The sequence below is a fragment of the Octopus bimaculoides genome, chromosome 16, assembly GCF_001194135.2.
Source record: "Octopus bimaculoides isolate UCB-OBI-ISO-001 chromosome 16, ASM119413v2, whole genome shotgun sequence".
In the NCBI taxonomy this organism is placed as follows: Eukaryota; Metazoa; Mollusca; class Cephalopoda; order Octopoda; family Octopodidae; genus Octopus; species Octopus bimaculoides.
This window is the reverse complement of record NC_068996.1, coordinates 7,986,760-8,002,470: the sequence shown is the minus strand read 5'-3', so window position 1 is coordinate 8,002,470 and position 15,711 is coordinate 7,986,760. Positions and strand designations below refer to the sequence as shown.

General features: G+C 34.9%; 1 protein-coding gene across 1 annotated transcript in view; it reads left to right on the top strand.

Annotated features, from left to right (window-relative positions):
- The window catches only part of LOC106869999 (steroid receptor RNA activator 1), a 54,237-nt gene that overhangs the window by 23,452 nt on the left and 15,074 nt on the right, over window positions 1-15,711 (top strand). The window contains exons 3-4 of the mRNA XM_014915957.2: window positions 1,280-1,581; window positions 9,184-9,315. Coding sequence (XP_014771443.1) covers window positions 1,280-1,581; window positions 9,184-9,315 — 434 coding nt within the window. The remainder of the gene's footprint in view (window positions 1-1,279; window positions 1,582-9,183; window positions 9,316-15,711) is intronic.

The following is a 15,711-nucleotide window of genomic DNA, read 5'->3' as shown; positions in this document are numbered from 1 at the left end:
TATATATATATATATATATATATATATATATATATATTGTTGACATTAATGCTTTTCATGTCTACAGGAGTTGTGGGTTCATGTTCCACAGGCAGCCTTTGAGTTTTTCTATCCAAAAGGGATTTTCATCCCCGTATTTACATACTTTTATTTATAGCTTTATATGTACTTTGAGAACCAATTCAAAAAGAATTATATATATATATGTATAAATATATATTTTATTCTTTTATATGTTTCAGCCCTAAGGCTGTGGCCATGCTGTGGCACTCAAAAGTCATTGGAAAGGTTGTAAGTAACAATGAAAGGGCTTTAATAAACAAAGCAAAACAAACGACTTACTATTTCACCAAATTAAACAAACATCGGATTAGTTAGTTGGATATTTAACCAATTGACTAATAATAAAGGAGTGAAATTGAACCAGTGCATGTGTTATTAATATTGGCATAATGACTCTCGCTAGACACAACAAACATCTGTTTCAACACACAAATTCACATAAAGAATCTTGCAAACCAAATATAAAAATGAAGTATATATATGCATTATTTACAATTGATGGATATTTGTCCTCATCTTGTTTGTTGTCAACACAACGTTTCGGCTGATATATTCCTAAGGGAATGAGAACCCAGGTTCGAAATTTCCCCAAGACACCTGATGAAGGCTGGAGGGTATATCAGCCGAAACGTTGTGTTAACAACAAACAAGATGAGGATAAATATCTGTCAAATGTAAATAATGTACATAATTCCTCATCTCTTAAATATAGAACTGAAGTATATATATATATATATATATCTCAAGGAGTTAAGTGCTCATGGCCTACATACATGCATGCATGTGTGTTTATGAATGTATATGTATATATACCATGGGCTCTTAATTTCTTGGGGCTGTAGGGGCACTGTGGTGACACACAGCATGTCTTGTGCCTTTTAAGTTCAGCACAGCCCATCCTTCTCCATATTTGACATCAGATGATTTCTTCCAAGAAAGAAACAGAAGAAACAACTCTAATGCGCGACTGTTTCTATATTTATCAAACCCAAAAGGATGAAAGACAAAGTAGATCAAAGTATGAGTGCAGAAAGCCAGAATGATTACCATAAATCAATCTGTCCAGTGCTCTGGCAACTCTTGCTGCCTAAGTTAATATTCTTCTCTTTTTCCTGAATGTTGTTCACACTACATACGTGTAATGTGTGTGTGTATTTGTTTGTATAAAAATCCATTTCCTCCAAAATTTCTTAATCTAATATTTATCGTTTCAAAGGAGCACTATTAAATCCTGGCTGTGGTCCACCACCGTTGGGTAATGTCCAGCTACTACCCCCAGCATCAAACACCAATACACCATGTCCTGTTCCTCTTCTTGTTCCCGAGTTGAGTCAGCATTCTGGTCTGGACCTTTCATCTTCAGAAAATAATTCAACCATACCACCTGGACTGATAGACTTCCCCGAAGCTATTGATGGTCTTTTGGGAAAACTGTCACTGAAAAGTGAAGAAGAGCTGCAAGAGTATGTTCTTAATAATATCAATGTTGTGTTTGAAAAATGCAAAGGTTGTTTGCAGGTAAGTTAAAATATAGTTTGTTATTTTTCTAAAATGTTATCTTTGACAAGAGTTTATCTCTCTTTCATATTTAAACCGATTTGAAAGTGACTGTAAGAGTGTAGTTCATACTCTTTTACTCTTTTCAGTCATTTGACTGTGGCCATGCTGGAGCACCGCCTTTAGTCAAACAAATCGATCCCAGGACTTATTCTTTGTAAGCCTAGTACTTATTCTATCGGTCTCTTTTGCTGAACTGCTAAGTTATGGGGACGTAAACACACCACCATCGGTCGTCAAGCGATGTTGGTGGGGACAAACACACAAACAAACATATACACACACATATATATATACACATATATATATACATATACAACAGGCTTCTTCCAGTTTCCGTCTACCAAATCCACTCACAAGGCTTTGGTCGGCCCGAGGCTATAATAGAAGACACTTGCCCAAGGTGCCACGCAGTGGGACTGAACACGGGACCATGTGATTGGTAAGCAAGCTACTTACCACACAGCCACTCCTGCACCTATAATTAATTTTTAATTTAGAGTAAAACCTAATTCAAACAATAAATCAATAAAACAGGCTCCAAGATAACTGGGGTAGATGGTCTGTATCAGCAAAAATTAAACGTGGAAGTTGATGAGTTTGGATATGTTTCTATGCTGAGAACGAAGAGCGGAATCTGATGTCTTGGTATTGATTCTATCTCTGAGAGAAAGGTTGAAAGAATCTATTTTCTTTTGGAGGAAATGTCAGTGCCTAAAAGTAAAATTCCATTCTCCCAAATTGAATGAGTGTATTCAAACTTGTGAATTTCAGTGACCATCATCATATTTATGTCTGCTTTCCTTGCTGGCATCATGATCCATGTCACTCTCTCCTTTATTGCAAGCTACTGCTCCCCAAAGTCTAGGCTCTTTTATATGTCATTTGGCTTGGTTTCTATGGCTGGATGCCATTCCTAACCTCAACCCCTTTACAAGTGCTTTAACTCTTTAGCATTCAGGTTACTCTGTCAAATGTAATGCTTATTTAAGCATATTACTTTGGTTTAATGATACATTATCTCATAGCTTTGAGATTTCAATGATGTGATTGTTTACTTTTAGAATGATATAAGAGGCTGAATCTAGCCAGTTTTGAACATAAAGCAGGTTGAATATTTGGGCCAGATGCAATGGATTTAAATGCTAAAGGGTTAATGGGTGCATTTTCTTGTGGTGCCAACACTTGAGAAGTTGAATAACTATTCAACTTCTCAAGTGAAGCAGGACTAGTGGAACCTCGTATCATGAGGTTGCCTGTTCAGAGAAACAGAGTAAGACTACTTTTTTTTTTTCGTAAGAATACCCCCCCCCCCCCAACCATAAATAGTTGTTATACCTAGCATCCACATATGTGGCAAATGAGGTGTCATGACTAAACTAACTTCACATGAATGATAATTTATAAATTTTTCTCTAAAAATTTAACAAATGATAAAAAAATTAATGAAGACAAAAGTTGTAAATTTGTTTTATACATTTCAAGTAAATGAACTCCCTGTGCCTGATGAGATCTCATTTTATTTTAATAACCATTATTAGTTTTATCATGTATAATATCATTACTACTATAAGTAAAATTTAGTAATTAATTATGTTGCCTCACTGCCTGCTAAAGCCTAAAGCTTCCCTTGACATGCCTTGTACCCCATTGGGGGCTGTACTGCTCATGTTGAGAACCTCTGACTTTGAGTAAAGAACTAATTTGTCTTTAATAAAATATCATACACACATACAGAAATTAGAAATATATCGTATTCTTACAGTATATAAACTTATCTAAACACCTGAATTTCACCAAGTATTCATTTAAGTATTTTGTAGTGGTATAAATCTCAGAATATCATTAGTACTTTATGATGTAAGGAATCATAAATGGTAACATTAGTGGTGGCAGTATTTGAATTTGGATCCAAGAAAGCACTGTTCAAGAATGTGAGTTTTGTGTATCATAAATTAGAGAATTTCAAAGCAGCAGTCAGTCGGAATTGGTTTCTTATTTCTTTACTACCTACAAGGGGCTAGACACAGAAGGGACAAACGGAATAAGTCAATTATATCGACCCCAGTGCATAACTGGTACTTGTTTAATCGACCCTGAAAGGATGAAAGGCAAGGTCGACCTGGGCGGTATTTGAACTCAGAACGTAACGGCAGATGAAATACCGCTAAGCATTTTGCCTGACGTGCTAACGTTTCTGCCAGCTTGCCTACTTTATTAAAAAGTAGGCCTTGTAGAAAAGATTATATTGCTGTTTTGAGAAATAATACAAGTTGAAGCTAAAGAACAAAGCAAAGTTAACATATCTGAATAGAAAAAGACAATGAAATGTAGCATATAACATTAAGAGTAAACTTTATTATAACTCATATCAGTTGTGGGCAAGCTATGGCCAGTGGGGATTTTCTGAATGGCACATCTAACAGAAAATTACCTTGATTTTCTTTTTTAAGAAGTGCGACCTGCCTGATGATGCCATCTTCTTGATAAAGGTTACCCATGCCTGACATATTTTTGTGTTGGATATAAGTTTTGTTACAAAACATCAGGTTCTTCTTCTCTCTTCAAAATACCAAGTTATCCAAACTCATGAACTCAACCTGTAGTCGACTCCTGGTTTTGTATCTCTGAGTAAGGTACATAACTCTGTTTGTTATCAACCTGAGTAGCTTTCAGTAAGTTAATAGAAAATAGCTCCACTTAATAAATACAACTGGAAATAAAGGATGTAATATTGAGACAAAAACAAAATTGGTATTTAATACAATTCATAAATTCCTTTTATGTTACAATTAATTCTTTTTCCTAATAATATGTCTATATTCATATTGTATTTCTGTTACTGTCCCTATCATCGTCATCATCATCAACAACATTTATGTCTGTTTTCCATGCTGGCATGAGTTGGACGGCTTGACAGGAACTGGCAAGGCCAGAGGCTGTACCAGGTTCCATAATCTGTTTAGGCACAGTTTCTGTGAGTGGATGCCCAACACCAACCACTTTACAGAGTGTGCTGGGTGTCATCCTAACAACACTGTCTCTCTCATTCAATTCATAGTTGACATTGCCAGCTACTATTTCTTTAAATCACTTCAGATTCTTCTATGACAACCCAAAACTCTACTTCTTCACTCAGTGAAGCTTGCAGGTTCCAGATCTCTATCTATTTGTTTGTTTGCTTTTTAGCTCCCAGTTTATTTATTCAGAGCTGTCAGAAAACATTTCTCTCCAACAAATATTTCAACACTAAATGTTAGACACTTTCACCTCCTTGGCAAAACATTTTACTTCATTTCTGAGCTATTTATATTCATAAATTTCCAAAGCAGACCATTGCTACTTTCCCCAGATTCTACTGTTTGCTCAGTATTAATTAACTAATTATTAATTAACTAATTATTAATTAACTAATTATTAATTAACTAATTATTAATTAACTATTTAACTAATTATCAGATTAGAAAGATTTCAGAAAAAGTAATAGTTCACACACCGATATATTCAAACCAATTTCTCCATCTTGGTGGTTATAATCACCATATTTTACCTGTTGTAACCTTTGGCCTTCCTCAGATGCTTATGTTCAGTGAATATATTCTGAATTTGGAACCAAACCATTTATTAAATTCTTGGCCATAGATTATTCTTATTGTGATGATGTCCATAGCAGGATATTTATTAATAGTTATGTCTAATGTGTTTTTTTTCCTAAAATGGTAGGATGTTTGAAAAAACAACCTCCATGGCTCATATCAGCTATTTGTATCATTGATTTATAGTACTTGCATTATCATCACTGTTATTTAGCCCCTGACCGGTGCTGGTCACTAGACCTATGATCAAAAGTGTTTCAGCCATGACCATCTCAGTTTTGTATGTGATACTCTACATTTTATGCTTTATTTGACTCGTGATATGAACCCACCCAATACTATTCCTAATTGCATGATACAAGCTTTTTGTTTTAAAGTGATTTAAATTTAAATTTTCCATCAAAATTTCGTATTAATTTATGTTCCAAATGCCAGCTTAATAATGATAAACTTATTTCACAAAATTCGTCAGTATTTTAAAAATTAATTGAAATAAAGACAGTGTACAAGCACATTCACACACACACAACAAACTTTTGTTTCCACTTACTAAATTCACTCACTAAAGTTTTGGTCAGTCTGAAGCTACATTAGAAGACAACTACCCAAGGTGCTGCGTGGTAGGACTGAACCCAAAGCCACATAGTTGGGAAGCAAACTTCTTCAGATATATGGCCTACATTTTTGACAAAAAAAAGGGTCAAGACAGCTTGGTGCAATTTCAGGGAGATTTAACTGCTGTTTGTAGCAGATTGAGTTTCCTTAGTTGGTCACTTGTATAAAATTCTAGGTAATAGGAAAATGAAGTCTTCTTCTACTCTTTATATCATTCCAATTCATAATCTGTCTTGAACTTCTGTACATTGTTTCTATGAAGTGAAAACAAGAAAATTCTGCCTCGGTGAAATACATTTCGGGATTATGACGTGATAGAGTTGTCTCCTCTTGAATCCATAATTTTAAAAAAATATGTCAACAACCGAGTCTTCAAATGCTTCTGAAAACTGAGTCCAAACGCCATATCAATAGTTCCCAGCCTTTTTACCATCACAGCCCATTTCACTAAATGCTAATCTGCTGCACTTCTTTTGATAAATATTTAAATTAAAAATTTTTCCAAGAAATCATTTGATATTTTTTTTAAGAAAATGTTCTTGAATTTTTACTGTTTTCAGTTAAAATTGTGTTCTAACCATAATGATTATAGCTTATTGTATAACATATTTGTAGTTTATTTTACATTTTATAAAGCATTTCAGAAGTAGAATTTTTTTTTTTTCATCCAGGCATGGTTGTATGGTTAAGTAGCTTGCTTCACAACTACTTGGTTCCAGGTTCAGTCCCACTGCATGGAACCATGGGCAAGTGTCTTTAACTATAGCTCCAGGCTGACCAAAGACTTGTGAGAGGAATTAATAGACAGAAACTGAAAGAAGTCCATCATATGTGTGTGTGTGTAAGACAGATATTAAATGATGTGTATATACATGTGTGTGTGTGATTTAGTGTCACCTTGTAATTGACAAAGTGTGATTGTTGTAAACAAGTGCCACCCTCATATAAGTGGTGTCCTTCATTTCTAATATGTCTGGACATGGGGAAATGTTTTACTTAGAAACAGGTGAGAGTTGATGAACAGGAAGGGCATCTGGCTGCAGAAAATCTGCCTCAGTAAATTCTGTCTGCCCTTTGCAAGCATGGATAAGTAGGCATTAAAATGATGATGATTATTCTGTCAGAATGATACCACCAACCCATGAGATAAACACTGCATCATTATCATCATTATTCTAACTATTGCCATTACCATTTTTACCGCCATGACAGAATCGTTAGCATACCAAGCAAGACACTTGGTAACATTTAACTATCTTTATGCTCTGAGTTCAAATCCCACGAAGGTCGACTTCACCTTTCGTCCTTTCAGAGTCAATAAAATAAGGACCAGTTGAGCACTGGGGTTGATGTTATTGACTTAACCCCCTCCCCAAAATTGCTGGCCTTGTGCCAAAATTTGAACCAATATTTTTGTCATCACTACTATTGTTATCATTACAATCACCTTTGTGTATAAGTATGCATGTGTGTATATATATATATATATATATATATATTTCGTATGTAAATTAATAAAGGACTGAACCAGTGCATGTGTTTATTACTGGCATAATGCCTCTCCCAAGGTTTAATTGTATATATATATATGTATATATATATATATATATGCACACACATACACATATATATATTTCTTTATTGCCCACAAGGGGCTAAACATAGAGGGGACAAACAAGGACAGACACAGGGATTAAGTCGATTACATCAACCCCAGTGCGCAACTGGTACTTTATTTATCGACTCTGTAAGGATGAAAGGCAAAGTCTACCTCAGCAGAATTTAAACTCAGAACGTAAAGACACGAAATACCGCTAAGCATTTCACCCGGCATGCCAACGTTTCTGCCAGTTCGCCACCTTCTATATATATATAAAGAGAAAGACAACTAGTTTTAAATCTCTGAGTGAGAAATATGTAGTAACAGTACTGAACAGTGAAGTCTATTTGCCAGCATAATATGGCAGTCCTACACAGGACACAGACCATGTGTCAGTAGTCAACTGGAAAAGATGTTTTCCTGGGGCTAAAAAGTAGCAACGTCGTCTTGTGTAGGACTGTCACACAGTGCTGGCAAATAGTCTTTACTATATATATATATGTGTATATATTGTTGCTATTATGCAAAAGTGTTGTAAGTCCAAAATGCTGCTTTCTCAGGAAATGAAAAAATAGTTTCACCATTCCATTTCTTTTTACTTTAGCAAAAGTTTCAGCTGAACAGTAATACTTTGTTAGGTGCATAAAATCGTTGCTCCATGCATGCGTAATATTTTCAGTGAGAAATATTTTTTGCAAAACTGTCATATGTAGAACTTACTATGCTTCTGAAAAATGCTAAACCATTGTACTACACTTTGACAATTTTCATCTGAAGCAGCTGGAGATAAGATAGTTTGACTAAAAAAGAAACCGACTATTGCAACCAAAATTAAATATTGAAACAAACGCATTTGGTCAAATTTGGACATACAACAGTTTAACATAATAGCAACGATACACGTGCGCACACACACATACACATATATACTTTTACCTGTTTCATGCTGGAGCACCTCCTTGAAGGGCTTCAGTCAAACAAACCCCAGGACTTTTTTTAAGCCTAGTATTTATCCTATCAGTCTCTGTTGCCAAACTGCTAAGTTATGGGGATGTAAACACACCAATTGTCAAGTGGTGATGTGGGGACAAACGCAGACACATAGATATATACATACACACACACACACACACACACACACACACAATGGGCTTCTTTCAGTTTCCATCTATCAAATCCACTTACAAGGCTTTGGTTGGCCCAAGGTGTCACACAGTGGGACTAAACTTGGAGAATCAAGCTTCTTACCTTACAGCCATGCCTGCACCTATATATAATAATAATAATAATAATAATAATAATAATAATGGCCATCCACTCATGACCGAGGAAGACTATTGCTGACCTTCAGGAACATTGTGCGCTCTAGGACTAACTTATATTTTGCATTTGCGGCTCCATTGGTGGCTAATGAGCCCTGCTCTTGAGAAGCATACACGACTGCAAACATTGCAGACCAAGCTTTCCCCATTCACTCTACGAGCTGTGATGTGGGGACAAATACAGACATAAAGAGAAAAAAATTTAGAGAAAAAACCACAATTCTTGAATTCATCCATGAAAATCCACAGTCACATATAGAAAAAGATTTTTTTTTCTCTAAATTATATATTATATATTGTGAAATTTAATTTAATTTTAATTTTGATAAATTATATTGAATTTTTACCTGTAAATTTGGATTTTTATCCCTAATATTATTATCATAATTATATGTATATATGATATATTTATATGTTCTTTTCTTATTAGGTCCGAACAATTGAGGAAGTGAAACGGAAGCTGGAGATTTTTAAAGAATCTTGGGATAAAGGCCAACTACCAGATATTGTGAAAATAAAGATGACACACTTAGCTTGTGGTATGTCAAAAATATTTAACCTTGTAACATTGTTGATCGATATACGTTTTAATTGTTTTCTTTTCTCTGTTTACATTGCTATAAAAAAAATCCAGCTTTATGATTTTTTTTATTGTTAAAAATTCTGTAGAATTCTGCATGTAAGTCTGCTACTTCCTTGTAACCTCTCATTTCTTTGGATGTCTTTTGTAAGAAAAAGACAAGATTGCTTATCCTTGGATTTACCATCCTGCATTATTCGGAGGAAAAGAACAGTGAATGGTTTCCCATACAACTGTCTCACAATATAAAACAACTGATTCTGAGAAAGTGAAAGATACAGAGAGTGTAGGGGTGGATCAATTGTAGTTCTTGACCATCACTTTATTTATTGATCCCTGAGAGGTGAAAGGTAAACTTGGCCTTGATGGGATTTGAATGCAAAACATAAAGAGGTAGAATTGTGAGGAAATTGTCCAACATACTTAGAATGCTGTCTGTTGATCCTAATCGACCACAATATGGCTATATGCAATACAAGTCCCGGATCTTTATGGTTTGACGGCCAACATTTTTTTATGTAGTGTTTTTTGTACCGAAACACTTTCAAACTTCGAATACTTGTATATTTTGTGGTATAGAACAGATAAAAAATTTTGTATTCGAAGTTATTTCATGTAAAAAGATTGTCGTATTTCGGTAATTTCAACCAATCACTGACGTCTATTGAGGTGAAAACAATTACGCCATGGAATGTAAACAATGATTATTTTTGCCATAACCTTAACCCTAACCCTATAACTCATAACCATAACCCTAACCCCAATCCTAACCCCAACCCTAACCCTAAAACCCTAACCCTAAAACCCGAGCCCTAACCCTAAAACCCTAAACCCTTACTAAGGAATAATGATATAATTAAACAGGGAATAACACACTTGACACCGAACAGCACTAACTGTATTCAGCTGAATAGACGTCAGTGATTGGTTGAAATTACAGGAATACAACAACTTTAACATGAAATAACTTATTAAGAATTAATTTTTGTTAAGAAGGCTAAGAGAAAAAGATGTTTTATATGACACATTCTACCAGTATCCCAAGTTTGAAAGTGTTTCGTTAAGAAAACAAGTGTTGGCCGTCAAACCATAAAGATCCCAAGTCCCTTATTTGGATGTGCCCAACTTTATCTCATTTTAAGTCTCTCAACTTCAGCAAGACATTGCTGGTTTTTCTACGCTGCTTGTAAGCCTGCCTGTCATCATCATCATCATCATTGTCGTTTAACGTGCGCTTTCCATGCTAGCATGGGTTGGACGATTTGACTGAGGACTGGTGGACCAGGAGGTGACACCAGGCTCCAATCTGATTTGGCAGAGTTTCTACACCTGGATGCCCTTCCTAATGCCAACCACTCCGAGAGTGTAGTGGGTACTTTTATGTGCCACCGGCATGAAGGCCAGTCAGGCAGTACTGGCTCAAAATGGTGTACTTTACGTGCCACCTACACAGGAGCCAGTCCATCGGCATTGGCAACGATCTCGCTCGAATGTCTTTTCACGTGCCACTGGCACAAGTGCCAGGGAGGCGACGCTGTTATTCATGTGGTTGGTTGGTTGATCCAGTCATTGGCACCTAGGTGAATTCGATCCCAGAATGCAAAGAGCTGAACAAATACGACAAGGCATCTTGTCTGATGCCCTCATAGTTCTGCAGGTAGACCTCCTTAGACGAGTACTTTTATATCAACTCCAAAAGAATGAAAGGAAAAGCTGAACTCAGAGAATCTGAACAAATATTCCTTTTAACCACCTTCATTAACTCTGTATGGTTAATGATAAGAAAAATAGCTTTAGCATTATTATTATTATGACAAGATATTTAGCAGCACTTGTTTTGGTTTATGGTCTGAGTCAAATTCCACTGATGTTCATTAAATGATAATGATGTTGATATTGCCTTTCATCCTTTCAAGGTCATTAAAATAAAGTTGCGTACTGGAGTTAATGTAATCAATAACTCACCTCCTCTCAAATTTATTCACCATGTGCCAAAATTACAAAGACTGTTATTAATTATATTATTTACATTTGACGGATATTTGTCGTCATCTTGTTTGTTATTAACACAACGTTTCGGCTGATATACCCTCCAACCTTCATCAGGTGTCTTGGGGAAATTTTGAACCTGGGTTCTCATTCCTAAGGTATTTGTCGATGTTATTATTATTATTATTCAGGTCACAAACAAGATGAGGACAAATATCCATCAAATTTAAATAATGTACATAATTCCTCATCTATTAAATATAGAACTGTTATTAATTATTATTATTGTTGTTGAACTTCAGGTCAGCTCTGAGCCATTGGACCTGTAATCAAAAGTGTTATAGTTGTAAAATTCAAGTCTGTTTTTACTTAGACACCTTTTTTTTTTTCACTCCCTTCCCTATATCTGAGACCACATTATTCAATATGACTTCCATCTTCATGTTATTAGAGTGAGACTTGAAGAAGATTTAGTTGCTGTTTCTAGCTGGTGGAACTACCAGTAATTTCCTACATTATGTAACTAACCCTGCAAAATTTATAACTATTTAAGGTCACAACTTTTGCAGGTGTATACAGTTAATTAAATTAACCATGGTAATAATGAGAATTTTTTAAAAATGCATATTTTTTGGGAGAAGAATCAATCTCAGCTTTGTAAGTGTTGTCTTTGTCTCAGCAATCTTGTTAATTAGAAAAAATGGTATTGGGCTCAGATTTTTTCCTTCTTTTTGTTGATGTTGTAAGAACATATGTTGATTGTTTTCGACCTCTTGACCTCGGTGTTCATTTATCACATTCAACTTTATTCTTTTGTCTGTTGACAATTTAGTATGTATATATCATTATCATCTTTCCTCCTCTTTATTCTTTTTTTTCTTCCATTTTATTCTTACATCCTTCACTTCTTTTAACTCTTTCATAAAAAAGGAAAAGAAATTAAAGAACTGGCACATTTGTTCCTACATTCTGCATTGTGAGTTCAAATTCTGCTGAGGTTTAACTTTACCTTTCACTCCTTTTTGCATGTGAATGCACTTAGCTTAGTGGTTAGGGGTATTCAGCACACAACCGTAGAGTCATGAGTTCAACTCCTGGCAGCACATCATGTCTTTGAGTAAGATGCTTTATTTCACATTGCTCCAGTTCATTCAGCTGGCAAAAATGATTTGTACCTGAAATTCAAAAGGCCAACCTTGTTGCATTCTGTGTCTTTCTGAATCTCCCCAAGAACTACATTAAGGGTACACATGTCTGTGGAGTGCTCAGCCACTTGCACATTAATTTCATGAGCAGGCTCTTCTGTTGATCGGATCAGCTGGAACCCTCATTGTCATAACTGACGGAATGCCATTTTTTTTTTAGTTGCTATATAAAAATTCCAGTGTAGGACAGTGTATTGGTAGACCTATCAGAGCATCAAACAAGATGCCCTATACCATCTGTTCAGTTCTTAGCATTCTGAGTTCAAATCCATCTCAGTGCCAATGACTAGGCTAATCAATCAATCAACCAGGAAGAAAGAAAAAAATGTAGAATGGTGACAATTGTTTCAAATGTAGACATAAAGCTTGAAACTTTGTTGGAAGAGATACAGTCAGTTATATCAAACCTAGCTCTCAGCTTGTACTTTATTTTATTGTCCCCCAGAGAAATGAAAGACAATGTTGAACTAACGATATCAAGAGTTGGAAACAAACATCACAAAGCATTTTCTCCAACACTAATGATTCTGTTAGTCAATTGTCTGTAACACTGGTGATAATGCAGTCATTGAACAAATCATTTGGTGTTAGGGAGGGCATCTTGGCATTAGGAAGGGCATTTGGCATTAGGAAGGGCATCCAGCTGTAGAAACTCTGCCAAATCAGATTGGAGCCTGGTGTAGCCTCCTGGTCCACCAGTCCTCAGTCAAATCATCCAACCCATGCTAGCATGGAAAGCGGATGTTAAACGACGATGATGATGATGATGATGAACAGTGATAAAAAAAATATATATGCAGTAAGTTATAAACAGAGTAAAGAATGGAACTAGGGAATGGCTAACAATTACTTGTGTCTAGAGGTCACAGACATTCAGCATGTATGTATACAGTAGTTCCCTATATCTGTGTAAGTTCAACAGGAAAGAAATGACTAAAGAAAAAGAAAACAAAAATAGAGGCATTAAGTTTCAAACACTTGCAATGGAGGCATTTTGAGTGATCAGTTTGCATGTTGTTTCATATGAATGTTGACTTTTCAAGAGCTAAATGAAAAGTGGATTTAACCCTTTAGCATTTAAAGAACCAAATTTGGCCCCTCATACCTAACCTACAATGTCATTGTAAAAATAAAACAATCACATTATCAAAATCTCAAAGCTTTGAGATGATGCACAGTTAGTTTTTTTTTTTTTTTCATGTGAATAAATAAGCATTACATTTCACGGAATAATCTTACTGCTAAAGGGTTAATAGATTTTGTGGGTTTAGATGGCTAAAATGGTTCTTCTATAATGTCATACTTCAGTTTCAAACACTCTCTCAGATGAAGTCATTTACTAAGCAAATACAGCTATAAACCTTACTAAGCAGATTTTTTATGAAAAAAAAAAAGAAATCTGCTTAATTAGGTTAAACATTTAAATGTCAGAGATGAGATATTGCTAATAAGATTATAATTCTTCAGACTATAAACTTCATCTTTAACAATGAACTGAATAGTCCCTGCCAGTATGGAAGGCGGATGTTAACGATGATGATGTTGATGATACACACACACACACAGTCACACACATACACACACACACAGTCACACACACACACACACACACACACACACACACACACACACACATATATACTACACTGCTTTAGAAGTGTTTTTCATAGTTTGTGTTTCATTTGAGGTATACTAGTTATAGAAATAGCTTCCTTGACTACCATTTCATTATGACTACAATTGAGACGCTGAATTCTTCTTGCCCTAGTTAACCCAATTTACTGAAAAAAAACAAAAAAGAAATACACATTCTACTCCTGCTTCCACATTGATACAACACATGTGCCATGTCACCCATTTTAGCAAAGACAAATGGTTCTAAAATAATGGAGGGAAAAACATGCAATATATTTTGTGTAATTTCTTCATTTGTCTATTACACTTTTATTATTTGTATGTGTGTTTATTACTTTATTACAAAAAACTTGAATAGAATAAGTTTGAATATTTATGATGGGTTCTTGAATTTTTTTTTATCTATGGTCCCCTTTGATTACTGTTTTATTCTGGTAGATCCCCATAGCCATTCGATGTTTAAAAACTAATTTTATATGCACTTCTTTCAAAATTCCTATTGTTTTTCACAGATTGTGTAACTTAAACTATGTTTTAAAATGTTAGAGAAAAAAAAAAACTGTTTCTTGCAATACACACTAATGCATATATCCATTACAAAATTTTTTCAGGGGCCCTTCAAATTCTATTGTGGATCCTCAATTTATTATTTTGTTATATGGACCACCTTATATTTTATATGGACCTGGTTGAGAACCACTGATCTACAATAAATAATTTAATTTTTATTTATAGAAATTTGATTAAAGTTAGTTAACAAAAATATGTTCTCTCTAGTTTATCAAAATATATTCTTGTTTGGTTGTGAATGAGAATAATCTGTAGAATACTGGACAAAATACCTTGTGGTTTGTTGTTTTATCAATGACAATATCCTTTGTGGTCCCTTGTAGACTGGTGAAATTGATGCATCTTGGAGACTTGATTAGAATACTTACACAACTGTGAACCCTATTTCATTGTATCTTGGGAACTTCATTACACATACTGGTTCTACTCCACTTCTTTCTTATTTATTTATCAATTGGTTAAATATTTAACCAGTTAACTAATTAATTGTTTGATTGATTGTTCAGTTAATCAGCTAGTCTGTTAAATTTGTTGAAATCTTTTTGTCACCATTTGTGATCTTATCAAGAACATGCCCGCCCTACTCCAGATCTACTTCAGAGATATTAAACTAAGGTAGTGTGATAGTCCTACAACCCATTATGGTCATAGGCATGTCATGCATGAGTGACAGGATAATAGAACTGCAGTTCCATTTCATTGATATTCCAAACATAACCATCTTCTCTCTCTCTTTAGAACAGGGTTTGGCAACAGGTGTGCTGTGACCTACATACAGACCTCGAGCTGTTTTGAAAAAAATTCTTTTAAAATTTTATTTAGTTTTGGTCCATTGAGCATTTGATGGCTTTCAGACAGTCTCTTAACATTCTGTAATGAATTAAAATTTTTTTAAATTGACCGAAACATAAAGTGATTACAGAAGGATGTGTGGATGGGAGGTTCGTGATGGGGGTTAGTGATCGTGTTGGTGAGAGCC